This window comes from Akebia trifoliata, chromosome 5 (assembly GCF_017979445.1).
Source record: "Akebia trifoliata isolate Shusen 1 chromosome 5, ASM1797944v1, whole genome shotgun sequence".
Taxonomy (NCBI): domain Eukaryota; kingdom Viridiplantae; phylum Streptophyta; class Magnoliopsida; order Ranunculales; family Lardizabalaceae; genus Akebia; species Akebia trifoliata.
In genome coordinates, this window is record NC_141379.1 from 29,171,128 (window position 1) to 29,187,647 (window position 16,520).

The following is a 16,520-nucleotide window of genomic DNA, read 5'->3' on the forward strand; positions in this document are numbered from 1 at the left end:
AAGAGAAACTCATTAAGAGAAGAGAAGAGAAACTTAATTTCTCTCCATCATGTTTGGATTGACACGATTAAACTTGAGACAACTTTGAAATTTTAAAATAGCTTAAAAGAGATTTAAGGGTAGAGTTGGAATTATAAAATGTTTTAAAAGATTTTCTCTCCTCTTTTAGAGAGAGAGAGAGAACTCACATTTTTTCCTCTCCTCTTCCTCCCAATTCTTTCCTCTTCTCTCCTCACTTAAGAATCCAAACAAGAAAAATGGAGAGAAACTCATTTGTTTTTTCTTCTCTTCTCTTGTCTCCAATTCTCTCAATCCAAAGTAGCCTAAGTAAAATTTTGATTTTTCAAAAATAAGTGAGGGCCTAAGCGAAATTGTTGGGCGTCTTTAACAGTGGCCATTTCAAACAGAACCATTCGTCCACCCTACTATAAAATTACATGAAAGGAACTGTGGTTTGTTCAAACTTTAGCTCATCTGTAATTTGTGTTATTAATCATTGAAAAATAATAAAGATTGATACTTAAAAAGAACTGCCTACTTGTATTACACAAGTTGTTCTCTTAACATAAAATAATACCCAAATTTTAAAATCCCTCACTTGACTTCACTAGTTGCACTTCACAGGAGTCTTTTGATGATCAACTCACTCAATCATTTTCTGTTCATTCTCTTGACATTGCACCAAATCTCAGTCATAAGCACATTCTATCAATGTTGAAGCCATACACATGGAGTGCAACCCATTGAAGAAGAAGACACAGTAAGGTTGAAGGTGAGATTTCATGCTTTAGGTACTCTTTCAAGTAGTAGAGCAACATTTGACAAACATTTTATTTTTCTTTAATTTTTACTCGTGATAATTGAAAATAGTTGTTTTCACGGATGATGGTTGTAAACAAATGAAGAAGAAGTATCTTATAGCTAAGTACTCATTTTATCTTATTATTTGTAGCCCTCAAATTTCAAAATATGTAATTTTGATATTTCTGTACATGTTAGGGTAGCCTGGTCAATTGGCTAGAGTTCAACCATTGAAAGTTGTTAAACAAACATCAATTCCAAGCTTTTGCTTCAGGCCCAATATTTTTTCAACTTCTGTGACGAATGAACTTTTCTTGGACACAGCTTCCCTGACTCTTCTGCTTCTCCCATACATAGAAAGCTGAAGCTCTAAGGAACAAACCCTAAAATGTTGGACCATCCGACGAATTAATTCATTTTTAGTAATTTTAGAAAAAAAAATTCTTTTTTGTAAATATTAAAATATATGACTCTCTTTTAGTAATTTCCCAAAAAAAAAAAAAAAGATTTAAATAAATAAAAAAAAGATATTTTTAAGGTTATGGTGAACCCAACAACTTGTGATCTGCAAATATAAATAAATAAAATTTCACTTCACTTTCTACAACAACTTAAACTCTCTCCAGACCCTACAAATTCAATCCCACATTTACATGCTTTCATCACTTCAGGGATTGTTTCATGGTACTTTACAACAAACTTATTGAAGAATTCCTTCTCTGTCAAAGCCAACATCTTCACACAAACAAAAGCTATGATAGACTGCCAATTTGTCTACCTACATCGATTTACTCATCCCAATCATTGTCCGGACTGCATAAACAAACATTGGACTCGACAAATCGAACCCCATTTTCTTAACCATCTCAATGGTTTCTTTAAACCGACCGATTTTCTGCATCAGTGCCATAGGCTGGATCATTAACAATTTCTAAATTGAGCATCCTTGATCTCGCAAGATCGCATTGTCTAAATTCTAGAAACCCCAAGTTAATCCCTTAAAAGTGGCGTGGATGTTAGCACTAGTGCCAAGGAAGCTCTTAAGGAAATTGAAAGAACGGGTGATTTGACCATGCAAACTACTGGTTAAGAGTGTTGGATAAAAAACTAGCAGTTTGGCAAGGTTGAGGCCTGAAAAGCTTGTAAGGAGAAATTCAATTTTGGGTTTTAAGGATTTTGGTGGGATTGATAAAGAGTAACAATGGGCGCTTGGAGATGAGTTGTGTGATATGGGTTTTGATGAGTCCATGGTTTTGGAAGAAAGTGAGAACTAAGTCTGGTTTCTCAGTGGAGGACAAACAGATCTTGAATGTAGAGAGAGCTGTTTGTAGAAGAAACCAACATGAGTTTATGGAAGGAAAAAAAGAGAAAAAGAAAGAAAATGATGCAAATGGAAATTGAAAGAACGGGTGATTTGACCATGCAAAACTACTGGTTAAGAGTGTTGGATAAAAAAACTAGCAGTTTGGCAAGGTTGAGGCCTGAAAAGCTTGTAAGGAGAAATTCAATTTTGGGTTTTAAGGTTTGGTGGGATTGATAAAGAGTAACAATGGGCGCTTGGAGATGAGTTGTGTGATATGGGTTTTGATGAGTCCATGGTTTTGGAAGAAAGTGAGAACTAAGTCTGGTTTCTCAGTGGAGGACAAACAGATCTTGAATGTAGAGAGAGCTGTTTGTAGAAGAAACCAACATGAGTTTATGGAAGGAAAAAAGAGAAAAAGAAAGAAAATGATGCAAATGATCATAAAACCCTTAACCCCACTCTATTCTCCGTTCTTCAGACCCTGTAAATTCAATCACACCTTTGTATGCTTTGACAACTTCAGGGATTGTTTCATGGTACTTCATCACAAACTTATCCAAGAATTTCTTCTCGGTATAATTCAACACAGATGCTACCTTCAACTTCTTCCTTATCACCCCCTTGGAATTCAGAATCTCCAACACCGCACACCTCGGAATAATACACTTCTTCAAACTACGCAGAACAACATTTGGGTACCGAGAGATATCCACCGGTTTCCATTTTAGTTTCTCTGTGAAAAATCCAACCACTCCCTGTATCTTCTCCTTCGATGTTTTCATGCATAATGGTTGCTTATTGAACGCTGAAAGTATCTCACCCTCGGAAAAACCAAAGCTCCGATAAACCTCCAATTTCTCTTCCCATCTCGATTTAGTCATCGAGCTCAGCACTTGAACTGCATAAAAAAACATTGGGTTTGACGAATCTAAGCCCAATTTTTTAACCACCTCGACGATTTCTTTAAACCGATCGGTTTTGTGCATCAGTGTCCTTGGCCGGGACACTAACAGTTTTGAAATTGAGCAATCCGATACACCTTGATCTCTCAATATCGCGATATTGGGTCTGAGTCCCTTGTCTAAATTTTGGAAACCCCAAGATGTTCCCTTGAAAGCGGAGAGGATGTTGTCATTAGTACCAATGACGCTCTTAAGGAAATTGAAAGTAGGGATTATTTGGTTCTGCAAACTCCTGGTTAAGAGTGCTGAATCATAAAATAGGAGTTTGACAAGGTTTGAGCCTGAAAAGCCTAAATCATGGAGAAATTCTATTTTGGGTTTAAGGTTCTTGTTTGGATCCAGTAAGAGTAACCTTGGGCGACTGGAGATGAGTTGTGTGATCTGGGTTTTGGTGAGTCCATGGTTTTGGAAGAAAGTGAGGACTGAATCTGGTTTCTCTTTGGAGGACAAATGGATGTTCTTAGATGCAGAGAGAGCTGTTTCTGGAGGTAACCCACATGAGTTTATGAGATAATCTATAGTGATTGATGATGGGTTTTCGGATTCAGAGATGTTTGAGATGGATTTGAGATGTGGGTTTTGACATTGAATAATCATACAAACATCTCTGATTCTGATGTGATGCTGTGGGTTTTTATAGAAATTACGCAACATTTGAAACAGAAATTAAAAAAAAAAAATCAATAAAACTTACGAATTTCAATGTTTCTACTTCTCCGACTTGAACTTGAATCGCAGATGACTAGGGGGTCCAAGACCATCACAATACTTTTGGGGGAAAAAGCTTTGGAATGGTTAACCCTTAAGAAGAGAGCTGCTATTGGCACCCCCAACTTTACTTATTACAGCCCAATCCCCAATTAAACATTAAAACACGCCCTTCAAACCATGGTTTTAAAACTCGGTTTTGCACCATGTCTCGTCCATGCTAGATAGCGAGTTGTCTCGGATGAGTTTCTTTTTATATGTTTGAGACGTCTCATTCAAAAATTTAAAAAATGCACACGAGATTTTAAATCTGATCCAAAAAATTGACTTATCCATCTCATCCATGCCTAATATCAAGATGACTCGCGGGCGGTACATCTCGATTTCGAATGATTTTTGAAACAATACTTTAAACATTACAAAGGTTTAGCTTAAATTATAATGTCAACCTCACAAAGCATTATACACTCATTCAAACAAATTCAGTATTATTTAAAATTATGATTTGGTTCATATAATTTCCCAAAACGTGCATAGCTCCAATTTCAATACATTGCTCATTTTAATTCACAAAACATGTTTTTTTTAGTAGCTTAGGGAGTATCCCCACCTTTGGCAAGACTAATCTACCTGGGCCGCACGCACCATCCAACACCTTGTCACGTGTTACGGCATATAAGTAGTTACATTTCTATGGAGGAGTGTGTAGAGATTCGAAGACACGACTTTGAAAGCAAACTCAGTCGCTCCTTATCATCTCAGCTAACTCCCAATGGGTACAAAAACATGTTTTTCCAATGAATTCGTCACTTTTATAATCAACAAAATCACAAATAAATTACTAGTGAGACTACAAATATGAAAAAATTGCTAATATTTTATCTACAAATTCGTTGATATTATAAGTGACAAACTCATAACTTCGTAAACTATAATAATGACGAATTCACTAGAAAAACATGTTTTCTGAATTAAAATGAACATTGTGCCAAACTCATAATTTTATCATATTCAGAGGACAAAATGAAGATTCACCAAAATTCTAAACTCTAAAAATATAAATCTAGAGGGGAAAATAGAGAGCTTCTATTTGCACTCCAACTTTACTTATTCTCAACCAGCCACTTGTTTTCTTTAATTTTTAATTGAGGTGTAATAATTAAAATTTGAATCTGCCAATAGCAGCTCTCTTTAAGAATTGAGAACTTAAGATAAAATAATGCTGAAGTGACCTCAGGCTGGAACCTCATATCGTACTTATTGACATGAAAGTGCATGAGAACCATAGATGATTTTTATAGAGACATGAAGTGCGATATGAGATTCCAGCTTGAGGTCACTCTAGCACGACTCTTTAAGATACCCATTTCAAATTGATGACATGGCTCTTCTTATGGACTAATAAAAGAGGCCGTTAGAAATCCTTCATCTTTATGGTCTTCAATATCTTGGATAGAAGATGGCGATGAGACCAATGATAACGATGATGATAACTAGGGCATTGAACTCATTTTTCATTAGTTTATAAGAGTTGTCCCAGTTACATTTGGGTTACTCAATTGGTCAAGTAAAATGATTTAGTAAAGCGACTTGAGTGACCAAGAAAGAACACAATGAACTATGTACTAACCAATTTGTGAAGAGTCATGCTAGAGTGACCTCAAGATTGAACCTCATATCGCACATCCTGACGTGAAAGTGTGTAGGAATCATGCACGCTTTTCTACTTGTATCTCGATGAAAAGAATCTATGATTCCCACGCACTTTGAACGGTAGATATAAGGTACAATCTTGATGTCACTTCTAGTTCTAAAGCAAGCAAATAGGGAGCAACAACAATGCAAGTCAGGGAAAAGATTCTGGTTCTTGAAGGTTGTTCAAGGGTTTTCGAAGATTCGTTTAAATAAGAATTCTGATATTATATTTCAAGGAGTTGAATAGGCATCCAACCCCAGTACTCATTTGTGCCCCATGGCAATTTTTTTGTGCTCATGAATGGTGGTTTCCCTTATCTGTATGTGTGGGTCCATTATATTAACCTTGAGGTCTTCAATTTACTTTTTTTTTTTAAAGATATAAATGAATTAATAAATTAAAATTCTAATATTTAGATAATTTTTCATAGTTCATCTTTTATTTATGTATTTAATTACTTTATATTTGTTAATCTGATCAAATTTATCAGAATCCAACAACTACAATTTTTTTTATCGAACATAAGCAGTAATTTTCAATAGCAGTTTATCAAATGCAATGTTACCCAATAGAATTGTCAGCCATCAAAGAAGTTAGCAGTGTTACCAAATAGAGCTTTAATTTTCATTGTTTTTTATGAAGGGGTGACCATACGTAATTTTTTTTATTAATCATAGAAAAAATAACTCAAGACACTTAAAAGCACCAACTACTTGTAGAACACACTTTATCTATTGTACTCTTAACATAAAAGTTTAATGTTGAAGTGACCTCAGTGGGGGACACACGGGAGACATCGTGACGTGATGCATTTATGTTCATGTCCATAGATGCATTTTTTTTATTTTATTTTGAGATACGAGTAAAAATAACAACTTGTGATCTGTCAAAATAAATAAATAAAAATTTCACTTCACCTTCTACAACACTTTAAATCCACCCCACCCCATTCTCCTCTCTGCTGACCCTATAAACTCAATACCACCCTTATATGCCTTCATGACTTCAGGGATTGTTTCATGGTACTCTGTAACAAACTTATCGAAGAATTCCTTCTCTGTCAAAGCCAACATTGAAGTCACCTTCAACTTCCTCCTTATCTTCCCCTTGGAATTCAAAATCTCCAAAACTGCACATCTCGGAATAATCCTCTTCTCCAAATTAAGCAGAAGAACTTTCGGGTGCAAAAAGATATCTTTCGATTCCCATTTCAGTTTTTCCATGAAAAATTCTAACCCTCTTTGTATCTTCTCCTTCGACATGATCATGCAAAATGGTTGTTTCTTGAACAATGAAATAATATCATCCTCACATAAACCAAATCTATGATAAACTGCACATTTCTCTTCCCATAAGGATTTATTCATCCCAATCATTGTCCGGACTGCATGAACAAACATTGGACTCGATAAATCGAAACCCATTTTCTTAATCACGTCGATGTTCTCTTTAAACAGATCGGTTTTCTGCATCAGTGTCCTAGGTTGGATCATTAACAATTTTGAAATAGAGCATTGGGGTACACCTTGATCTCGCAAGATTGCGATATTGGGTCCGATTACTTTGTCTAAATTGTAGAAACCCCAAGTTGTTCGCTTGAAGGCAGCGAGGATGTTGTCATTAGTGCCAAGAAAGCTCTTAAGGAAATTGAAAGAAGGGATTATTTGGCTCTCTAAACTCCTGGTTAAGAGTGTTGGATCAAAAACTAGGAGTTTGGCAAGGTTGGAGCCTGAAAAGCCTAAATCAAGGAGAAATTCGATTTTGGGTTTAAGGGTTTTGGTGGGATCCATTAAGAGTAACTGTGGACGCTTGGAGATGAGTTGTGAGATCTGGGTTTTGGTGAGTCCATGGTTTTGGAAGAAAGTGAGGACTGAGTCTGGTTTCTCTGTGGAGGACAAATGCATGTTCTTGGATGCAGAGAGAGCTGTTTCTGGAGGAAACCCACATGAGTTTATGAGGTAATCTACAGTTATTGATGATGGATTTTTGGATTCAGAGAAGTTTGAGATGGATTTGAGATGTGGGTTTTGACATTGAAGAAGAACAACAGAGAGATTAAAATGGATTGTTGTTAGCTCTCTGATTCTGATGTGTTGCAGTGGATTTCTAAAAAAAACACGAAACATTGAAACAAAAATGTTACAAAATTTAAACTGAACTCACGAATTTGAGATTTCTATGTGCTTGCTTTCAGACCTTGAAGTTGAATACCAGAGACGACTAGGGTTTTTGAGAAAAAACCCTAAATTGGATTTATGCAACTTTTACTTTTTCCACCTCAATTTCTTAAATTACTTATCATACCCTAAATTAAAATGCACTCTTCACATGGTTTTAAATCTCAATCAAAACCGAGACGACTTGTCCGATTCATCTAGTTATAGTCCACCAACGAGACAGATAGGCAAGTCATCTCAAACAATGAAACCAAACTCAAAAGTCAGTACATCATCTCATTGTTGAACGAGATGACTTGAATCAATCGAATGACTCAGTCTTGTTTATGGATGAGACGAGATGTCAAAACGAGTTTTAAAACCACACTATTTAAACATTACAAAGGTTTGAATAATATTATAATCTCAACATTGCAAAACATTATACCACTCTTTCAAATAATTCCAATAATTGCTTACAATTATGATAGGTTCATATAAAATCCAAATCCAAAAATCTATCGAAAAAAAAGGAGGAAGCTTCTATTGGCAGCCCATCTTTACTTATCCTCAATCATCCACTTATTTTCTTTATTTTTAATTAAGGCGTAATAAGTAAAACTCGGGTGTTAATATCAACTCTGTCAAGAATTGAGATACCCCTATGTTTTCAAACTGATGACATGGCCCTTGATGTTGGTCTTCTCTTATAGACTGATAAAAAAATAACCTTAAAAAATCTCGATTTTATTTTCAATGTCTCGAATAGATGATGACGATGAAAAAAAAATGAAAATGATGATAATTATTGAGATGACGACGATAATAAGGGCATTGATGTCATTTTAATTAGTTTATAAGAGTTAATTCAAGTCAGGTTACGGAAATGGTTTAGTAAAACAATTTGAATGACAAAGCAAGAAGAGAGTATAGTTTGATGTTACGTTTTAAGATCGTTCATACTAGATCGAATTGATATGAAGTAAGCTGATTCGAATCTGACTCGTGGAATACAATAAACCAAGTACTAACCAATTTGCAAATCTAATAAATCTGATTTTCAAAAAATATCATTAGGTTCGATGAACCAAGTGTGAAGATACAAAATATTCTTTTCTTTTTAAAATTCGATTCTCTCTTCAGTTACAAAAGCAAATCTGGATTTTTCTTATGTGTATAGCAAATTAAGAATATGATTACTTTAAGCTATGATGCCATCCGAATAATTTACTCGATCATCTTCCATTGCATTGTTTTTAGGATGGATGGGGAGAGATGAGGTTTGGGTGTTCTTCTTTGTTTTATTCAAGCTTTAGCTCATCTGCATTTTATTGAAAAATAATTAAGATCGATACTTGAAAAGGACCGACTAATTGTTTTTTAAATACCTATCTTAACCTCATTAGTTGCACTTCACAAGGAGCTCAGTAGTTATACTATTTGGGTACAGAATGGAAAACAAATAATATATACCAAAGATATCCAATCCAAGAATTCAATAGCAATAGTCAAAACTTGTGGACAATGATCATAAGAAGGTAATAGAAATCGCAACAAAATGTTATTTGAGGCACATGCAATGTACATTGTTTTGAAGGACAACATAACCCTACCCAGGTTCTTCCTTCCCTAGGATTCAACGGAATAACCTCGTCCCACAAGCTCGGTAGTAGAGGTTCGAATTCTCGAGTACTCCAAAAGTGAATCTAAGACGAAAACCCAGTTCTTATAAAACTCTAAGAAGTCTCAATGTTGTTGTATTGTTTAGTGCTTTTAGAATCCTTAATTAGTGACCACCACACCACCACTACATGAAAAGAGGAAATTTGTATAGGAAAAATCGACAAGTCAAGGCCCATGAATTTTAGAAACCACAAATCCATGGCCTAGGGCTGTTGTAACTTGTGATGTTCCCTACATTAAATGGTTTAGAGCCATTGAATTTATCCCATCCTCCATTAATTTGACGGTTTTGATTAGTCGAAAGAAAAAATTTGACATTGAAAATTTTGACGCTATAGTCTGTCAAATTTTACCAAATTTGATGGACTTGAACTGTCGAATATGAGCTTTTTTCACATTGTGCACTAACAACAAATCACACAAAATCCACTCAATGTGATATGTTGGCATGACATGTGTTATATATGTTAGGACTCTCCCGAAGACTTGGACAAAACTTAATGGAAGCAACAAACCACTGATCCTATACGTAATGAGCCACTACAAGGATATAAAAGAAAACAAATAAATCAAATTCATTCAAAATATATAACAATTTTACGTGAGATTTCTTGTTACGTAGGTCGTGGGAGGTAAGTGCATTGCATTGTTTTCAGGATGGATCGGTGGGGGAGACGAGGTTTGCGTGGCCTTCTTTTGTTTGTTCAAGCTTTAGCTCATCTTTATTTTTTTAATTAATCATTGAAAAATTATTAAGATTGATACTAAAAAAGGCCTGACTAAATTATCTGTTGTTCTCTAACATAAAATACCACCCAAATTTTCAAATTGCTAGTTGCACTTCACAGGAGTCTTTATGATCTTCATAAACTCAATTCATCATTTTCTGTTCATGCTCTTGGCATTGCTTTAAATCGATGTTGAAGCCATACTAATCCTTTTTTTTTTTTTTTTTGAGTGATGATGAGAAAATGCTAGCATCCAAGCCAATTGCAAATTTTGGCCACTTAAAAGAAGAAGATGATAATGAACACGATCTTTTTTTTTTTAAAGAGTCGTGTTGGAGTAACATTGAAATTGACATCGTTTGGGACATTGGTGTGCACAGAATCATAGATGCTTCTCACTCGTATCTCGATGAAATATATCTATGGTTCATTAGACACATCCACGTCAGCAATGTCCGAAATAATATCAATTTCAATGTTACTTCAACATTTTTCTCTTTTAAAATACACATATGAATAAAGTGCAAGGAGAATTTTTATGGTGAAGGAGTGCAATTAGTATTAGGTAATCTGCAACTAGTCGATCCATAGTCACAAATGATCAGGAAAAACTAAGACAACCTTGTTGCAAATTGCTGAATACACTTCATAATTTAAAATTAAAAAAATTAACAAATTCACCCCCTCTCATTATAAAATTAAAGATTCTTTGAAAGGTGCATCCTCCATTCCTTGAGATTGGTGCAATAAAATATAGATAGAGAAAACTACGAGTAGGGATTTCCAATATATATATTAAAACTTAAGGTTGGGGGCGCAACCAACAACTTGTGATCCATCCAAAAAATAATAAATATATCTCAACCATTGGACTTCATGTTTTCATGGTTGAGATCATGTGTTTTCTCATGAGTCATTCTACATGAGTCACTAGAACCCGACCTTGAACAAAGGGTTGGGATCAGTTGACTCATGAAGAACAACTCATGGAAAAAAAACACATGATCCCAAATAGAAAATTTAAAAGTCGAGATTTATCATTAAAATAAATATTCTCAAGATTTGTGTTTTTTAATACATATAAATCCCAATTGTTGGATTTCATATTTTCACAATTGAGATCATGAGTTTTCTCATGAATCATCTTCAAGTACTACAACACCTTAAACCCACCCCAACCCATTCTCCGCTCTTCAAACCCTACAAATTCAATCCCACCTTTGTATGCTTCAACCACTTCGGGGATTATTTCATGGTACTTCGTAACATACTTGGCCAAGAAATCCTTCTCAGACAATGTCAATACTGAAGTCACCTTCAACTTCCTCCTTATCATCCCCTTGGAATTCAGAATCTCCAAAACCGCACACCTCGGAACAATCCTCTTCTCCAAACTAAGCATAAGAACATGTGGGTGCAAATAGATATCCTTTGGTTTCCATTTCAGTTTTTCCATGAAAAATTCAAACCCTCTATGTATCTTCTCCTTTGACATGATCATACTAAATGGTTGTTTCTTGAACAATGAAATAATATCATCCTCAGACAAACCAAAGCTATGATAAACTGCCAATTTCTCTTCCCACTTCAATTTACTTACCCTACCCATTGTCCGGAGTGCATGAACAAACATTGGACCTGACAAATCGAACCCCATTTTCTTAACCATCTCGACGGTTTCTTTAAACCGAACGGCATTCTGCATCAATGTCATAGGCTGGGAGACTAATATTTTCGAAATTGAGCGTTCTGATACACCTAGATCTCGCAAGATTGCGATATTGGGTCTTATTGCATTTTCTAAATTCTGGAAACCCCAAGTTGTTTTCTTAAGGCGGTGAGAATTTCGTCATTTGTGCAAAGGAAGCTCTTAAGGAAATTGAAAGTAGGGATTATACAGTTCTGCAAACTCCTAGTTAAGAGTGTTGAGTCATAAGTTAGGAGTTTGACAAGGTTTGTGTCTGAAAAGCCTAAATCATCGAGAAATTCCATTTTGGGTTTAAGGATCTTGTTGGGATCCAGTATTAGTAACCTTGGCCGCTTGGAGATGAGGTGTGTGATCTGGGTTTTGGTGAGTCCATGGTTTTGGAAGAAAGTGAGGACTGAGTCTGCTTTCTCTTTGGAGGACAAATTGATCTTTTTGGATGCAGAGAGAGCTGTTTCTGGAGGTAACCCACATGAGTTTATGAGATAATCTACAGTTATTGATGATGGAGTTTTGGATTTAGAGATGTTTGATGAGATGGATTTGAGATGTGGGTTTTGATATTGAAGAAGAGGAACAACAACAACACAGACATTACTAACATCGATTGTTGATAGCTCTCTAATTCTGATGTGATGTTGTAGATTTTTTTGAAGAACACGAAACATTGAAACCAAAATGTTATGAAATTTAAATAGAACTTACGAATTTGAGATTCCTAAGCGCATTAGTTGAATCGGAAAGACGACTAGGGTTTCTGAGAAAAAAAACCCTAAATTTGCGTTTTAGGCTTCTCTCACATTGGACGCAAGGTTTTGCTTTTGGAGAAACTATTAAATTTTATGCTTTTTAAGATTTTCAAGAAATGAAATTATACTGCTTAGTCCCATTCCCAAACCATGGGATGCTCCTTGGGATATGCAATACACAAAATCGAAGAGTGCTAATAATCTGACTTAGGTGGCACGTGGCAACTCAATCGACTTACCTGGCATGACAAGCTCGAGAATCGTGGATGCGCTCTCCTTGGGATACAGAAACAATGGTTCCCCATGAAAAGGCATATTTTTTTACCCTGAGGAGAGTAGATCTACGATTTTCAAGTCTATCACGTCAAGTAAGTCGATTGAGTATGCCACGTGCCTAAGTCAGATTATCACAACTCAAAATCACATGCTTCATGTGTAAAAATGTTCGAGAAAAAGGTTAAGAGTTTCAAAAATAAAGAACCATGGAATGTAACAAGGATTTCAAAGATGGAGTTTAGAGGTTGATAATGACTTTCTAACTAGAAAGCCTTCACTCGATCAATACTTGACTGCGTGTTACGACATGGAATCATAGATCTGTTTCATCAGGATGCAGCAAATCCTCATAAAAGATGTGCATTTGTGTATCTCAAGGAAACAAATCTATGGTTCCATATTCGTAACACGTCAGTTGAGTATTGAGGATCTTGTTAAGGTGTGCCCTTAGGGCACACATTAAAGTGCAATAAATACACTTTGGAAATTGGAATTTGAGGGTATTTTGATAATAAAAAAATAAAAACTTAAGGGCATTTTTGGTACAAATTTCTAATTTTCAAAGTGTATTTATTGTACTTTAACGTGTGCCCTTAGGGCACAAGTTAACAAGACCCTTAAATGAATGCTGCTTTGTGGATGTATCTGGTTGAAAAACAATAAAAATAAAAGACCATACCTTTAAAAAACTCCAACATAACTAAGACAAACTTCCGTCAAGAAACACTATTGACATTGAATTTGAACATTCTCAGAGGAGGTCTATTCCATCTTATAGGCATATATCGAAGAGTTTTACACAATAGAAATGTTCCTTTTGTAAAAAAGTAATACACATAGGGGATATAAAGAAGATATTACTATTTAGAATTAGAAATTTTGTATTTTAAGTATCTCGTGTCATTATTTGCCCAAATGTTATTATTTCCATTGAGATGATACCGGTCAACAAGGAGGTATTGTAACTCAAGCCATGCGTTCACGCTGGTTGAATCGATTTCCTAAGCTATTTATATTTCTCACTTTTGGTGAAAGATTGTAATATGTAACTGCGAGTTTTCTCTTAATAATGGAATTGATGTAATTCATAGACATATCTCAATCTTGAGGGAACCACATGAAATCTTTGTGTTTCTTTATGTGATTGCATTTTGTTTTTGTTTGTTTCGATTACACCTGCTTTTTCTTTACTGGTGGTGTTTTTTATTATTATTTTATCCTAATCATTAAATGAGATCTCGATATAGGGGTTATGCTAGCATCCAAGCCAAGTGCAAGGAGGATTTTTAAAGTGAAGGAGTGCAATTAGTATTAGGTAATCTGCAACTAGTCGACCCATACTTAAAAATCACAAATGATCATGAAAAATTAAGACCAACTTGTTGCAATTTACTGTACCCTCCATAATTAAAAGAAAAAAAAACCCATGTACTACAAAAAACAGTTGCACTCTTTTCTTTTTCTTCTTCTTTAGAAGTTCAAATAAATTTCATTTTATTGTATACTAAAGGTGACATGTGCAAATGTGCATGTCTCTGAATGGTTTATTTGTAATTTAAAATATTAATTAAAGGGTGATTTTGAAGATTAGAATATGTTTTTAATTTTAAAAATTAACCAACGCGATTTAGGGAGGTGGGATTGCAATTTTCTTGATTTTGACCAAAATGACTATGATTATTTTAAGTTTAAATGTTGAAGTTGGGGCATTTTCAGAATCCAAATTTTAGTGTCAAACCACTTCTACTCCACCCTCTCTCATTATAAAAGTAGAGATTCTTTGAAAGTTGCATCCTCCATCCTTGAGATGGGTGCATCAAAATGGAGAAACTACGAGTAGGGATTACAAAAATAAATAAATAAATAAAACGTAAGGTTGGGGGTGCAACCAACAACTTGTGATCTATTTAAAAAAGAATAAATATATCTAAACCATTCGATTTCATGTTTTCATGGTTGAGATCATGCATTTTCTTATAAGTCATTCTCCATGAGTCATCGGAACCCGATCATAAACAAAGGGTTAGGATCAGTTGACTCATGAAGAACAACCCATGGAAAAAAACACATGATCCCAAATGTGCGAACATAAAAAATCTAGAAGTTGAGATTTATCCTCAAAATAAGTATCCTAAAGATTTGTGTTTGTTGATACATATAAATCCCAATCATTGGATTTCATGTTTTTACAATTGAGATCTTGTAATTTCTCATGAGTCATTGAACCCGACCCATAAATAAAATCACATTTCAAGTACTACAACACCTTAAACCCACCCCAACCCATTCTCTGCTCTTCAAACCCTACAAATTCAATCCCACCATTGTATGTTTCAACCACTTTGGGGATTATTTCATGTTACTTTGTAATGTACTTAGCCAAGAATTCCTTCTCAGCAATATCAATATTGAAGTCACCTTCAAGTTCCTCCTTATCATCCCCTTGGAATTCAAACCGCATACCTCAGGGTTAGCGGAGATGATAAGGGCGACTGGGTTTGTTCCCGAGGTCACACTTTTGAGTCTCTATATGCCCCTTCACGTAATGTGGTATATTTAACTACTGTCATGTGCAGGTGGATGGTACGTGCGGCCGGCCAAAAAAAGATCTATATAGATAAAACTTTTAGTATTTTGTTTTCCCTCTATATTTGTAGTTGGAAGGTAACATTTTTTTAAATTTTGTATGATTTTAATTTTTTTTTGGAATTTCTTTGAATATTGATAATTTGAAAATAAGGCATGTGTCCAGATTAGATTGATTTTGGATTAAAGATGAAATGGAACAGATTGGATTCGATTCAAATATTCATTAATCCGATTGGATCATGTACATGTTTAAAATATTTCGGATCGATGTTGGAGTGGTATTGATTTGGTACTAAACCGATCCGTTACCAACCCTAGACAAGACGAGACGTCAAAAGGGGTTTTAAAACCATGAGACACGAGAATTTATAAATTAGTTTGAATGACTAAAATATCCACCTTCAAAACTCTAATAACTTTTGAACCAAACACCAACAAAGATTCTATGGCGAGTCATCTCGATCTCTGAGGTGGTCAAACAAGACAGCCAATGTTAGTCGCCTGTAATATTGACTCATCCGAGATGACGTGCTGAAATCTTGGTCAAGTCCATCAATTTTAATGATTATTTCTCATATAAAATATTCAATTTTAATAATTTAACTATTTTTAATCTCATAAAATAATCGAAAATCCATTTATTCTATTTTGCATTATCACATCGAGGGAGAAAATACGAAGCGAGGTTGAAATTTTTATGGAGAAAATGATATGAAATCAATGTATATCTCTCTCTGCATCCAAATGTTCATCGGCTTAGTTCGGAGAAGAGGATTGGTCCAAGGAGTATGGTGTTGGAGATTCTAAATTCCAAGGTGGTGATAAGGAAGAAGTTGAACGTGCCTTCACTATTGATCATGGTGGAGAAGGATTTCCCTATTGGATAAGTTTGTTATAAAGTACTATGAAACAATCCCTGAAGTGGTGAAGCATACAAAGGTTGGATTGAATTTGCTAGACTCTGATAGTGGAGAATGGGATTGGGACCCAAGTGGCATATAAAGATGAAGTGAAATTTATTTATTTTGTATGGAATCTCAAATAAAACTGTCCTCATAGAAGACCTCTCCAACTCCTCTTGCTATTTAGTCAAAAATAATAATAATAATAATAATAAAAGAAACTTTAATCTTTTAGATCATCACATTGAGCTTTTTTTTTTTT

At 34.9% G+C, this 16,520-nt stretch overlaps 3 protein-coding genes across 3 annotated transcripts; all 3 read right to left on the reverse strand.

Moving 5' to 3' along the window:
- Positions 1–2,507: 2,507 nt before the first annotated feature.
- LOC147402019 (uncharacterized) lies at positions 2,508–3,843 on the reverse strand. The gene has a single exon (XM_086443525.1). It carries the CDS (start codon positions 3,718–3,720, stop codon positions 2,554–2,556), a length of 1,167 nt encoding a protein of 388 aa, XP_086299651.1. The 5' UTR covers positions 3,721–3,843; the 3' UTR covers positions 2,508–2,553.
- A 2,192-nt stretch (positions 3,844–6,035) lies between these two features.
- LOC147402020 (transcription termination factor MTERF8, chloroplastic-like) lies at positions 6,036–7,750 on the reverse strand. Its single transcript, XM_086443526.1, has one exon. It carries the CDS (start codon positions 7,594–7,596, stop codon positions 6,391–6,393), a length of 1,206 nt encoding a protein of 401 aa, XP_086299652.1. The 5' UTR covers positions 7,597–7,750; the 3' UTR covers positions 6,036–6,390.
- Positions 7,751–11,190: 3,440 nt separating this feature from the next.
- LOC147402021 (uncharacterized) lies at positions 11,191–11,751 on the reverse strand. The gene has a single exon (XM_086444472.1). It carries the CDS (start codon positions 11,749–11,751, stop codon positions 11,191–11,193), a length of 561 nt encoding a protein of 186 aa, XP_086300598.1.
- Between the last annotated feature and the right edge of the window lie 4,769 nt (positions 11,752–16,520).

Bases quoted from the DNA above. Each gene is read 5' to 3' on its own strand.
- LOC147402019 (XM_086443525.1), bottom strand. From the start codon at position 3,720: ATGTTGCGTAATTTCTATAAAAACCCACAGCATCACATCAGAATCAGA.
- LOC147402020 (XM_086443526.1), bottom strand. From the start codon at position 7,596: ATGTTTCGTGTTTTTTTTAGAAATCCACTGCAACACATCAGAATCAGA.
- LOC147402021 (XM_086444472.1), bottom strand. From the start codon at position 11,751: ATGACATTGATGCAGAATGCCGTTCGGTTTAAAGAAACCGTCGAGATG.